The 13,325-nt window shown below is 30.4% G+C and overlaps 3 protein-coding genes and 1 non-coding gene across 7 annotated transcripts; 3 read left to right on the top strand and 1 right to left on the bottom strand.

Moving 5' to 3' along the window:
- Positions 1 to 818: 818 nt before the first annotated feature.
- Positions 819 to 3,700, bottom strand: LOC117612082 (protein FAM98A). Of its 2 annotated transcripts, none has more exons than XM_034340793.2 (7): positions 3,545 to 3,700; positions 3,290 to 3,340; positions 2,728 to 3,094; positions 2,362 to 2,652; positions 1,978 to 2,276; positions 1,341 to 1,897; positions 819 to 1,239 (listed from the first exon to the last, which is right to left on the bottom strand). In XM_034340793.2, the coding sequence occupies exons 1-7, from the start codon at positions 3,553 to 3,555 to the stop codon at positions 1,082 to 1,084; spliced, it is 1,734 nt and encodes a 577-aa protein (XP_034196684.1). In that variant the 5' UTR covers positions 3,556 to 3,700; the 3' UTR covers positions 819 to 1,081. The 2 variants fall into 2 exon arrangements, with proteins under 2 accessions (XP_034196684.1, XP_076548533.1); XM_076692418.1 differs by having other exon boundaries at positions 3,251 to 3,340; positions 3,413 to 3,552.
- A 28-nt stretch (positions 3,701 to 3,728) lies between these two features.
- On the top strand, positions 3,729 to 3,800 carry TRNAW-CCA (transfer RNA tryptophan (anticodon CCA)). Its single transcript has one exon. It is a non-coding gene; the product is annotated as a tRNA-Trp (tRNA).
- A 275-nt stretch (positions 3,801 to 4,075) lies between these two features.
- LOC117612083 (SUZ RNA-binding domain-containing) lies at positions 4,076 to 6,786 on the top strand. Of its 3 annotated transcripts, none has more exons than XM_034340797.2 (4): positions 4,076 to 4,158; positions 5,478 to 5,548; positions 5,731 to 5,920; positions 5,979 to 6,786. In XM_034340797.2, the coding sequence occupies exons 1-4, from the start codon at positions 4,093 to 4,095 to the stop codon at positions 6,168 to 6,170; spliced, it is 519 nt and encodes a 172-aa protein (XP_034196688.1). In that variant the 5' UTR covers positions 4,076 to 4,092; the 3' UTR covers positions 6,171 to 6,786. The 3 variants fall into 3 exon arrangements, with proteins under 3 accessions (XP_034196688.1, XP_034196690.1, XP_034196689.1); XM_034340799.2 differs by having other exon boundaries at positions 4,089 to 4,162; positions 5,979 to 6,784; XM_034340798.2 differs by lacking the exon at positions 4,076 to 4,158 and adding an exon at positions 4,378 to 4,594 and having other exon boundaries at positions 5,979 to 6,784.
- Positions 6,787 to 6,971: 185 nt separating this feature from the next.
- Positions 6,972 to 11,757, top strand: LOC117612081 (late secretory pathway protein AVL9 homolog). Its single transcript, XM_034340792.2, has 9 exons — positions 6,972 to 7,235; positions 7,360 to 7,557; positions 7,621 to 7,849; positions 7,927 to 8,116; positions 8,395 to 8,908; positions 9,189 to 9,323; positions 9,420 to 9,808; positions 9,940 to 10,028; positions 10,277 to 11,757. The coding sequence occupies exons 1-9, from the start codon at positions 7,167 to 7,169 to the stop codon at positions 10,477 to 10,479; spliced, it is 2,016 nt and encodes a 671-aa protein (XP_034196683.1). The 5' UTR covers positions 6,972 to 7,166; the 3' UTR covers positions 10,480 to 11,757.
- The last annotated feature ends 1,568 nt before the right edge of the window (positions 11,758 to 13,325 follow it).

The raw sequence follows: 13,325 nt of genomic DNA, 5'->3' as shown, positions 1-13,325 counted from the left end.
AGGTTATTATGCATAATTTTCCTACAATAAAAGAAAAAATAACCACAGTAACTGATCCGAGTAAGTGTCGCTGGGCAGGGGTGCGCGTTAGTCTGTCTGCGGACGTCGTCGAGGTAGGGGGGTGTATTTCGATTTTTCGATAGTAGCGCCATCTATACAGAAACGGCTCAAACTACTCAACAAGTTACCGATCGATTTTTTGAAAGACAGGAACACAAGCGCCGTCTGCCGGCAAATAGCAGAAGCTATGCGGCAAGTTATCGATCCATTGTCGCGGAGTTTCCACTGCTTTCCAGCAGGTAGCGCCTGTACTCCTGTTTCAAAAAATCGATCGGTAACTTGTTGAAAAGTTTGAGCAGTTTTTGTATAGATAGCGCCAGGATCAAATTTAAAAAATTTTAATTTATGGCGGTATTTTTAAAATACAAGTTTGTCATACAATTATTTTATTATTTTTTCGATATTGTCCTGATCTTGATTAATCTCTAATGAAATAGAATCAAAGGGAGTCAAAATTGTGGCTTTTCAATTGTGATCGAGAGTTGTAGTAAAAGAGCGACTGGTAAAACAGGCACGACTTAAATAAACTTAAGAAAATAATAAAAAAACAATTTCTTATACCCTTTATGCATAGTCATATATCTGATAAATGACATGCAATTATAACATATATTTATATAGTAAATATTTTATACAATATCAACCAATTTTGTATCCCTTCACATATTACATCATTAGTAATTTCAACAAAATCGTGATCTATTCTATGTACAAAAAATGGACATTTACAAAATTCAAGTACAAATACGTAGCCAGAGTTAACTTTGAACAAACAAAATATTATAAAGTAGTATATGGCATTGTTACAGTCTCAATAATAATAAATAATTTAAATTTTGGAAATAATATCAAAGTTCTTAATTTAACCTTACAAAAACATTTAGAAACAGAACACATTAATATTATGCATTTATCTATTATGTAGAAGGTCACTGATATTAATTCTTACGATCAATAAAGCAAATTTCTTTTAGTATAACTATTGGTACAATACAAGAAGGATATTTTCCATAAAGCTGTTTTAATATTGTCGTCCTCGATTATATCCACCACTGCGTTGATAGTTATTTGAGCCTTGATTCCATCCTCCTTGAACTCTGCCCCCTCTGCCACCTCCTCTGTGATACTGCTGTCCACCTTTATCTTCAGATCGTGAATAACCGTATTGATTACCATATCCTAAGAAATAAGAATTGACGATAATCATATAATTATATAACGGATAAAAAAATTACTCATTAAAATTGTACAGTTTTAAAATCTCTTTTTTGCCTGTTTACCTCCATTGTTATCTGCACTATGACTATTATTTCCCCTGCTTCCATAGCCTCTATATCCACCACTTTGTTGTCCTCCTCCATATCCACCACCTTGACCTCCTCCATATCCACCACCTTGACCTCCTCCATATCCACCTCCTTGACCTCCTCCATATCCACCACCTTGTCCTCCTCCGTGTCCACCACCTTGTCCTCCTCCATATACACCACCTTGACCTCCTCTGTGTCCACCACCTTGTCCTCCTCCATATCCACCACCTTGACCTCCTCCATATCCACCACCTTGTCCTCCTCCATATACACCTCCATATCCTCCACTTTGTCCTCCACTATGTCCTCCGCCATATACTCCTTTAGAGGAGAAATTTGAATTCTGATAACCACTGTCTCCAAAACCACTACTACCTCCATATGAACCTCCCCCACTAAAATTACTATTATCCCGACCTCCTTTAGTGTCACCGGAAAAAGAGATAGAATGCTGATAACTACCACCTCCTCCTCGACCACCTCTGTGACCACTACCTCCACGACCTCCACGACCTCCAGAGCCTCCACTAAAATAATATTGTAAAAACATATAAATGTACATTTCGAATTATTTTCTTTAAAATTATCTTCTTTAATTTTAACTAACCCAGAAGTTGAAGGTCCTGGTACTCTATCTTTTTGCCATGGTGGCATTTCAGGTGGTGGTGGTTCTTGTTCATATGGTCTCCCACCTCTGTCGGGTACCGCTCCTATAATAATTTTGTTAATTTCACTTCGGGTATTTTTTCTAACAGTCGCGTTGCTGGTTTTTTCCATTAATCCGATATCATCCCTTGTTGCTAGTAAATCAGCAAATGTAATATCCGGTTCTGCACTTAAAAATTTCCTTGCTTCTTTGCATAGTTTATTTATTTCAGCTTCTCGGGGTTTTACTCTGTCTGACCACTATTCATTGAAAAAAAAAAAATTGGATTATATAAGCACAAATAGTTTCACCAATTTTATCGAAAAAATGATTGTTTGCATTTACCAAAAATGACTGCATGGTTACATCGAACCTTTTTAGTAACATGTCACGACGAATTCTATATTCTTCGTGTAATTCTTGTTGTACATGTTCGAGTTCCTTCCAATCTGCTTCTGAGAATTCTTTATCAAGTAGAGGTTTACCTACCAGTTCAGGTGGAGCTGCTTTTAATACTTCAGTTAATTTATTCTCCAATCTTGTGAAAAGTTTTTCAGTAGTGATATCAGGAGGTGGTTTTTCAAAATTGAATGCTATTAACATGTCCTTTAAGTCTTTAGCAGTATCACTTTCTTCCTATAAGAAGTTCATGTATCATTAATAAAATATAATGCTGAATAATTACCCTGATGATTTGCAATGGAAACTTACAACATCTATAGCCATAGAATTGGGATCTTTATATTTCCTACATTCCAATAATCTGCAAGTTTTTAACTCGGCTCCTAAGAAATCTAACAAGATATATCTATCTTGTTCAGTTGACAATCGCTCATTAACATTACCAGTCATTAATCTCTCATTTACACATCCTAATTCCTTAAGAAAACAACTTAACTCTAATAGAAATGAACTAGAATCATCTGGTGAGGTGATTGCATGAATAGTTTCATCCATATCATTGAGTACAGTAATTTCATCTGTTAGCCATGATACAAGCTTTGTGTATTCTGGAGATTTTGGACCTCTTTTCAAGGCCTCCATAAATTTATTAGGTTCCACCAATTCTCCATTATATCTGTATAACAAAAATTGGGTTAAATTGCAAAACTAATTTAATAGATATTAAAAGTACTATAACAGAAACTATAATTATAATCATAATTTCTTAATTCTCCATTACAACTAAATAAATACAAAAATTAACAAGTTCTATTTTAATATTTTAAATTACCATATTTCAATTTTAACTTTATAACCTCTAGCTACGTACCCAAGGTTCCGTATTCTTTCCAATAATTTAAGTTCCATTTTAGCAAAATTCCTGATTAAATGAAAAACACAGTTAATACGAGACATAAGATGTAATAATGAAATAAAAATAAAACGTACTTACAACAAAAATTGAGACAAAATATACGTAATACACCTCTACGCCGTATACTATACGCTGTCAATGAGCGACAGGTTTTTTAATCCTACATACATGCATACATTCGTACATCATACATAATACATATGTACTTACATACTGCGCATCCTTATTGTATTCTCTCATAGATCAGATTATAATAGATTAATAGATTTGTTAAATAATTTTATAACATCTTAGAAACAGTTTTAATATCTTTTTTACTGTACAAAACAAAAAAAAAGTTAAATTTATGTTACATATGACGTGAAATAGATTATAAAAAAAGGTTTGAACATAAGACTCCGTGGCGCAACGGTAGCGCGTCTGACTCCAGATCAGAAGGTTGCGTGTTCAAATCACGTCGGGGTCATATTTGGTTATATTTTTTTTTTTTTATAAAATTAAATATTAAATTAAATTTTTCTGTATAAACATTTACACAAATGGTGGGACTATTTTTCTCTAGAGCATCATCTCCTCTTCTAGATATAATATAATCTCGAGTCCACTATACGTTTAGCTTCATTTTATTCAACGGGATGTAAAGAAAAGTTTTCCGAAATCCAATTGTGTCTCTCTTATTTCTTATATGCAAGAAAAAGATAGCAATGGTAACAAAAATAACCATCTTTCTCTTGCATATACATAAGAAACAAGAGCGAATGAGAGACTGCTTATTCACACACGTCCCATTGAACAGAGCGAACCTGAACGTGCTAGTAATATATGTATGTATGTAAATTTTTTACATTAAAACATATATAGGATTTATACTGCTGCTTTAACTAAATAATATTATGAATCAGATCAATAAAGCTATATATATATACTATTCTCTAATTACATAGAGATCAATAATCAATATTCACTAACATAAATTGATCCACATATGTTGATTTTAATACAAAATTTAGACTTAACTGAAAATTTGTTTAAAAAATATTAAGTCTCTTTATTCGGCAAATGTGACATAACACACAATTACCTTTCGCTGAAAGATATATGCCAATCTAAGAACTCGCCTATACTTTCCTCGGTTCATGCCAAGGCTGTATTGTTAAGTTACCAGAGTGATACTTAGGCATTAAAAATTAATATATCAATCGAAAAATGTCAACTGTTGATGACGTTCTAGAAAGTTGGGAAGAAATTGAAGAATCGGAAGTAAGTCCGTTTTTCTTAATATACGTAAAATAATAAGGTAAAAAGTTATATTAATAACCAAGTCATATTAACCTATACTGTAAGAAAGGTTTTAATATGTTCATTTTTACGAGCATAACAAATGGGCAATTAGATAATGACACATGTTGCTATCATTAAGAATACTTATATTTTAATTATTTTTATATTCTATTTATGCATAAATAGTATATATATATGGTATTAGTAGATATCCATGTGACTATTGATAGCACAGTATATAGCAAGAAAAAGTATGTTTAACATACTTCATCATTTTATTAAAAATAGTTATTACTTATAAAATATTAATTAAGATATTTGAATTGTCACTTCACAACATAAATTGTTCACAAATTTTTATGTTTGTATAAAATAACCTTATTGTGTTAAACATTGAACTTCAACTTTTGTATATTAAATGCAGGGTCATTTTGACCCAGTATATAATTACATACTCAGTTAAAATGATCAAGTATTCGAATTGTGAAGGTTAATTAACCTTTATTGACCTAACCTATGATTTAAAGGTTAAATCTAATTGGCAATTGGTACATAATACACACTAGGTCATAATTGCAAATTTGAATTTTGAAATTTAAATTATAGAATTTCGAAAATATTTAACTTTAGAGTTTAATTTCAACCTTTACAAAGGTCATTTTATCTCCATTGTAAATCATATATTGCTTTCAGGGCATATATAATATACTTAGTTATATTTTAAATTTTATATACAATTGTTACGGGTCAAAGTGCTTCTATATCCAACTACCACATCAGTCATAGAATATTCAAGCTATTAAAGTAACTTAGAAATACATAGTCTGTTATAAAATTAAATTCTAATCACAATGAATTTTAGGCTCTCGAGAAAAAATTGGATGCCCTCCAGTTAAATGCAGTAGAAGCATTAGAAGAAATAGAATCTTCTAGGTAGGTTCAGAAAGATCAAACCTTAGGACAAGAAATTTTAGTAATTGTCAAAATAACCCTACGAATAATAAGAAAATATTTACAATGTATAACATACAATCATGAATAACAATTGGCATTAATATTGATTTAATAATTGATGTATTGATTTAAATAAATTACTTTTCTACCATATGTTTTAGCTTCAAAACCAGTCATAACGCAACTACAAAAATGATAATGCTTGGTGATGATGGTATAAGATCCCAATATGTACCTCCAAGACCAACAGTGAAAATCCTGAAGAGACCCACAAGAGATTCTCAAGGTAGCGGCGATGGGCCGTTAGTAAACGGAGATAAACCGAAACAGCCTATTAAATCCTTAAAACAGGTATACTTAATCATGCATATGGACCATAAAAACGTTATACATTAAAGAATATTTACAGAGAGAGCAAGAGTATGCGGAAGCGAGAAAAAGAATTCTTGGGGAAGAAAAAAGTCCAGAGGAGAAGTTGTTACACGAAATAAATAGAATACAAGCAAAAACAATTACATCAAGTAATAGTGGTTTGCCAAGTAATGTTTTACGTATGCCTCTTGGACCAGATGGAACACGAGGATTCAATGTACGCAGGTAGCGCGTCTTCCATGGATAAAATTCTTCCACCCATCATTTTCCTCTTCTTCCATGTCTATGACATGGAGAAGAGAGGCAGCTATGAGGCTGATGGTTGGAAACAGGTTAACGTTTCCGACCAGATACAAGCGTGTTGCTCCGATCGGAGCATAAAAGCTACACTGCGGGCTGCACAGATCAAGACTAAAAATTGGTGATGATACAAATGGTAACATTTTGTACCAATATGTTATGTTAATGTCTGTTATATTTTGAAAAAATTTTGATTAAAAAGGAAAATGAAAATTTATGGTTATTAAACTGGGAACACATTACGATATGTGATAGAGACTGAGAAATTTTACTTTCTATACTTGTACATGATATTTAAGCCGTTGAAAGAAATTATACAATAAATGAATTTCTCTTTATATCACTCTGTTATATTTCAGTGATTATTCGTCTTTTTTTATTAATTTTATTTTATAAACGAGGGAAGTATTACTACTATAGATAGAGAAATATGTAATTTTGTAAATACAAATCATTTTAATTATTAAATCACTGTATATTATTATTGAACAATGTGAACAGTTTCGGATAACCAAATATCAAACAGATATTAATGTTTATGCACATAATAATGTTTAATAATAATTTGAAATAAAATATATTTAAAAATACAATAGTTTGAAAACATTATATAATTTTTAATAAAACCTAGGGAAAATCGTGTGACAGATGAACTGTAGTGATTTCTTTCTATTGCTGTGTAGCACACACTCCCACTTTACCATATAGTTTCACTCTATTCTTATATCTCTATGCCTCTGGCCGGTGGGTTGGTAGGCGTGAAATTAACATGGTGCTTGAAAGCGCGTGTTAACTGTACGTTTGTTATACCTTTATTATTAGTAAAGAAATACGATTTTATTCATTTGAAATGAAAGGGGATAATTAATATAGAAATCAAATTTTACATCACGAATAAATTTTGTTTCACATATATCGCGAAAATATGGCAGAATCTGTTGGACCAATACTTCATGTAATTGTTGTCGGATTTCATCACAAGAAAGGGTGTCAAGTAAGTTGCTTATAAAGGAACTAGTTTTTATTCAAAAATTTATAATGCCTAATTAATACACAAATATGTGTATACATATGATAGTGTTTTTTATTTCATTATAATAATATGTATTCATTATCAGGTAGAATATTCATTTCCCCCATTGGTACCTGGAGCTCCAAATGAATGCCCTTTGGGTTGGAAATATTTACCCACTCTTGCTTTACCAGATGGATCTCATAATTATGATGAAGATACAGTCTTTTTTCATTTACCCAGTTTAAATGATCCAAAATGTACGGTATATGGAATTTCATGTTTCAGACAAATTCCTGTTGAGGTAATGAAAATTATGGCTAAACCTGTTGTAGACTTAGAATAACATTAATAATTATTTTTCTAGAAATTAAAGAATCGTACATCTGATATAACAAGAGGTACAGTTCAAAAATCTGTTTGCGTGTTAAGCACCTTACCATTATATGGTCATATTCAAGTGAAAATGGCTCTGATAACACACGCATATTTTGATGAAGGAGATTTTAGTAAAGTGTCATTATTAGAAGATACTTATCATCATCTTAATTCTTGTATGAGCAGTGAAAGTCAGATACCACCCCAAGTGTTTGTTGGTAATTATGAAATATTGCTAATAATTTTTTAAAAATTTAAAATATACATTTAGATTATTAAATATTAATGCTTGTAGGATTGTCTGCAAGAGATTTCATACTGCAATTTCGTCACAAAGTTCTTTTATTATTTAAATTACTTCTGTTGGAGAAGAAGATTGTTTTCTATCAGTCCCCAGTGCAACCATTATGTGCTACAATATTAACATTACTTTCCTTGTATCCTGGGATGATTGAACATGGCTTGCAACAAGCTGCATGTGTTAGGTAATGTGTATTATTTATAAGTAGTGGAGTAATTAAAAAGGAACCAGGACCTAGTAGTCAGAGCCAAATAGATCTTGCCTACTCTTTAATGATATAAGGTGTGCTTTCGCGTGTGGCTTTCATAAAACACCGTCAACTTTAAAATATAAAGTAACGCGCGGTAGAATACAGGACTACAGTCCGTTTATGTACTTGTGTACTGCAGCTTCTCTTATGTTCTTACACTATGACTATTACTATTATACTATATTCTATTTCTTCAATCTATATTTCTTTAGACCATCAAGACCTATGTCACCCATTCCTACATTTGACGAAGAAGAAATATCAATAAAGAACATTGATAATAATATATCTACGAATTCCGTGCAAAACAACATGTCAGATACAGTAAAAGAACACATTAACGGGAATTCGAACAGAAACTCATTGTGTATAAATGATAATAAAGATATTGAAACAATGGAAGGCAAATGTTTAGATGAATTTAAAAAGAACAACAATGAGAATGAAAATTTAGGCATGAAAGTCATTGAAGTGGAATCAGCACAAGAATGCACTGAATCTTACGCGGAAGAAAATAATTCTGTGTATTCGTCTAAATCAAATGATAATGTACATAGAGTACAGAGTGTAAACACAATTACATTAGGCACAACGGATACTGATAATCCATTGCCACGCGATACAAGTAACGATGCACTTTCAGATGCACGTTTGACAAATAATATCACTCAGATTGCTCATATAAATCCAGAACTCTGTGGTTTACCTTTAAATATATTTACAAAGGTATGAAAGTGTAAACTATTATTCATTGGTGTAATTAGGCAGGAGCCAGGGTGGGTCCCCCTTCCCCTGAAAATGTAGACCGTGACCCCTTTATCATTCAAAAATTTAGAAATTATAGAATTAAAAAATTCCAAAATTTTTAGATTCCAGATTTCCGACATATTAAATTTCCAGATGTTCTAAGGAACCTGACCCATGCCAGAGAAAATCCCTAGTTACGCCAATGCTATTATTATAATTATAGCATTTAATGAATTAACAAATTATTTCTTTTCCAAAGGGTTATTTATGTTTACCATATCTATCCTTGCCATATTTGGATCTTTTAGCTGATATTAACGTTAGAGGCTACATAGTTGGGGCAACGAATGTTTTGTTCAAGCAAAAGAAACAGCTTATCGATGTATTAGTAGAGGTAATTATAAATTATATTCTTAAACAAAATTTTTTATTTATCTTAAAATTTTATTTTTGCTTCTACTGATGGTACATTTCTTTATTATAACGAAAGGTTGAAAATACACGGATAGAAACAAGTGATCCAGAATTAAGACGACAACTGCATCTCACTACGGAGGATCTGAGATTTGCAGATTATATAGTCAGACATGTCTCAGAGCCCCGTAAAGATATTTTTTTAGACGGCGTAGGATGGGAAGGTGGAGATGAATGGATCAGAACCCAGTTTCGAGTTTACTTATTAAGCATGTTGCGGACATCCATGCAACAAGATACTAGACAGTCTGACCATTATAATTCTGCGTTCATGGCTGCCTGGCGGGCAACGAATAACTATAAAATCTGGAGCAGTATTAATAAGCCGGAAATAAATAGTATAGATCCTGGTCACCCATTCGCAGGACAGTTATCCGTGCAGGATATGAAGTTACGTTTATCGCAGTAAGCATTTATTAATTATAGTAAACTCTCGCTATAGTGTTTTAAAATCCACGTGAAATGAAATTCGCACAACCGGATTGTAAATGATAAAATAATAAAGTGGAAAAGTGTATTATTTAATTGTATTGTAGCACGATGCAGAATACAGAAAGTGGAAGGAAATTGAATCAAGCAATGGCGTCAACGGGAAGAGCTGTTGCGACGACAGGAAAAGCTGTAGGTTAGTTGAATTGAACATATATTTTATATAAAAATTGGCGTAACTAGGAAGGGACCAAAATGAACCGCCCCCTGACTGGCCTATAATATTCTCAAATTCTGGGATTACTGAATTCTGAAATTCTAGAATGTAAAATTTTAGATTGCCAAATTCGAAAAATTGAAGGATTCCAGATTATCTAAATTCGAAAATTAAAAATTCTAAAGTTTCAGAATTATAAATATGAAAAGTATTTGTCAATTCGACAGGTGGTGCACTTTCCCAAGCTAAAGGGGCATTCTCTAATTGGTGGAGTACATTAACAACGGTTCAGTCTGTCGAAGAAGGAAAGGCTGACAATCAAACAATTATACATCAGACACTTTCAAATATAACCAATAAAACTGCTATCGAGGACGAAGAAATGAACGTATCCACTAATAATACAAATCTAGAGGTGACTGTAGATTAATATAAAGAGAGTTCGAATTGTTTGATACCGTAACTGTAAAAGATGATTTCTAAAACCAAATGTAACAGGTGATATTGTTTCTTACTATACAAAAAATATGGTAGATCAAGAATAGTATTCATACAATGCAAATTGCTGGTGTGTAAAACAGGAAATCTGAAGGAAAAGTTTCAGGTAAGAAATTTAAATCTGAACAGTAGATTATTAATGTGATATATAGTGTGGTAAAAAGGAGATACAAGATTTTAATTGACATTTTATTTTAATATTTTTTTATGTTAGTTATTAATTCTTCTTTCTTTTGAAACGAAGATAAGTGTTTATTAACACACTTGATTACTATGTAATGTGTATAATATGTACCGAATATAGTAGGCTTCCTTTGGAAAAATGACGATATAGGAAAGGAGACTCAAAATTCAACATTAAAATTTTGAAACTATAAAACTCGAAATTTCGTAACTTCTCATTTAATATTTACAGGCAATTAGTGATACCTTTTTCCCTTAGAACATCATTTTTCCTAGCAAAGCCTACCATACTCGGTACTGTACAATTATTATGTTATTATTTATATAGAAAGATACTCTTAATTGAAAAGTACCTGCAGTTTTAGGTTTTGTACATAGGATTTTTTGAAACAAGCATATCAATTGAAACAATTCATTCATAGCGGTTTAATATTATTTTACCTTGAGTATAATTAGACAGTCATATACCATTGACCTAACTAGGATTTTTGTATGGGGTGGAATAGGGAGTTTAGATTTACTATTAGTATTAAATATTTAATATTGTGTCATTCTAACTTCATTCTAATATTGATTGATTATAATTTATGTTAGTTGCATTATACGTTGCATTTCGGACAAAATACTTACTTGTATTGCAATACGATTTTATGACAAGATTTTAGAATGTTGAGGGTGCCAATTCACATTTTTCTGGAGGGGTAGAATCAAACCCACTCTGACTCCTAGTTACGCCAGTGGCACATACACGATATTACGTACATCATATGTTATGAATTCTTTCAATTCGTAAACCTCAATAACACATCTAAACATGTTCACAATATTGCTCATTACATATTTTTCATTCAGTATCATTCTCTTATTGAGAATATAAAAACTTTTATATTATCAGAATTTAATTAATTTCAATACACATAAAATTATGTTACGAAAAAAAATATTTAAAAATATATATATAATTGTAACAATTTCTTATAAAGAATTAAATTGTGGTTTATATGTTCTGAAATTTTTTATTTATATTTATATAAATTATAACACATTTAAATGCTACACTTGTAATAAGTATATAGACTGTTTATAATATGCTAAATTAGTCAATGTTAACATATAATCAATAATATATAAATGTAGATAAAATATGGAATTCATTTTTCTTTTTCGTATTAAATTCTGTTAAATAAATTTTTGTTCGACGAATACATTTATAGCGGCCAAATAAAAATGCATTACCTATTAATAGAAAAATTTATTATGTTATTATAAATTACATTTTTGTTTTATTAATAATTGTGATATTTTATTTGTAATTACTGAAAGCTTGATATAGCAGTTAAAGAAGTTATCAAATTTTCATTTAAATACGAGTGCCAAATATGTTGGCATAGAACTTATGATTTATTTATACTACAAATAAATTTATGTAAAGTTAATGATTACTCTACATTATTAGGTTTCTGTTATCAAATTCTATACTAGTCAATTTGCATTGTATTCGTTAGCCATAACTTCATTGTTATACTTTTTATGAGTCATATGTATGAAAAACTTTTAGTTGTAATTTCCGCAAGAGATACGAAGGAAAATTTTGTTAAATGTAACACAGGGTTTTATAAATGTGATAATATGCGTTTTATATTTATTTATGTTTAATTTTCCTCGATTGTAGATGCCGTGCAATTGTTTTTTTCATGCTAATTAAACAAAATAAAGAAGTTTATGTACTTGTCGCATTCGAATCAACAGCTGTATATATAAATACATTTAGTGTACGTACTCGTATAAAAATATTGTTTATGTTAATTAGAATATGAAAGTATATGATGTATTAAGTGTAGAAATTAATTCGGTACATTTTCATTCCTTAATTTAACATTTATATTTTAAAACTTATAATAACTCCAATTATTCAAATCATATTTTCGCGCCACTTTTCAAATCCACAGAAGCGCGGGAAAATACTGAAATTTCAAATAACAATTAAGAACGCGTAATTGCAAAGACACCGAATTAATTCGTACATCTAATATATTGTGATTAATTATTTATTGTAGTGATTGTTATTATGTATTACATAAATTTTTATCGAGAAAATAAAAAAACAAAGTTTGTGAGTAACTTTTATAGGACTAATTAACAATACCAAAGTTAAAGGTAGTAATTATTTGTTATTTATTGTTAAATGTGTGTTTGTTTATGATATAAAATTTGTTTATTTTAACGAGACTATTTCTATGATAATACATTTGATTTGTAATTAATATTCAATAATTCATAAAATGTTTAGAATCGAAAAAAAAAATTATTATTTTTATGAAAATAGGTTGTCTCGTATATAAATACTTGAAAATTTTTTATATCAGTTATTATTATATTAAATTAAACTATAATGCAAAAATACTAGTGCATTTACAATTATTCTTTATTTAAAAATATATGTATAATTTTTATAATTTTAAGCACAGGCATATATTTAAATATCCCGCGCGTAATTTGTTGAATGAAACGAACTTTAATTACGAAAGAAATACAACTATTTAAGCCATATCAAGTAATTAATATAAATTCGAATATTTCCATATATTTTTTAAT

Source organism: Osmia lignaria, chromosome 15, assembly GCF_051020975.1.
Source record: "Osmia lignaria lignaria isolate PbOS001 chromosome 15, iyOsmLign1, whole genome shotgun sequence".
Lineage (NCBI taxonomy): Eukaryota > Metazoa > Arthropoda > Insecta > Hymenoptera > Megachilidae > Osmia > Osmia lignaria.
The sequence above is the reverse complement of the archived record's forward strand: the minus strand, read 5'-3'. Positions and strand labels throughout refer to the sequence as shown.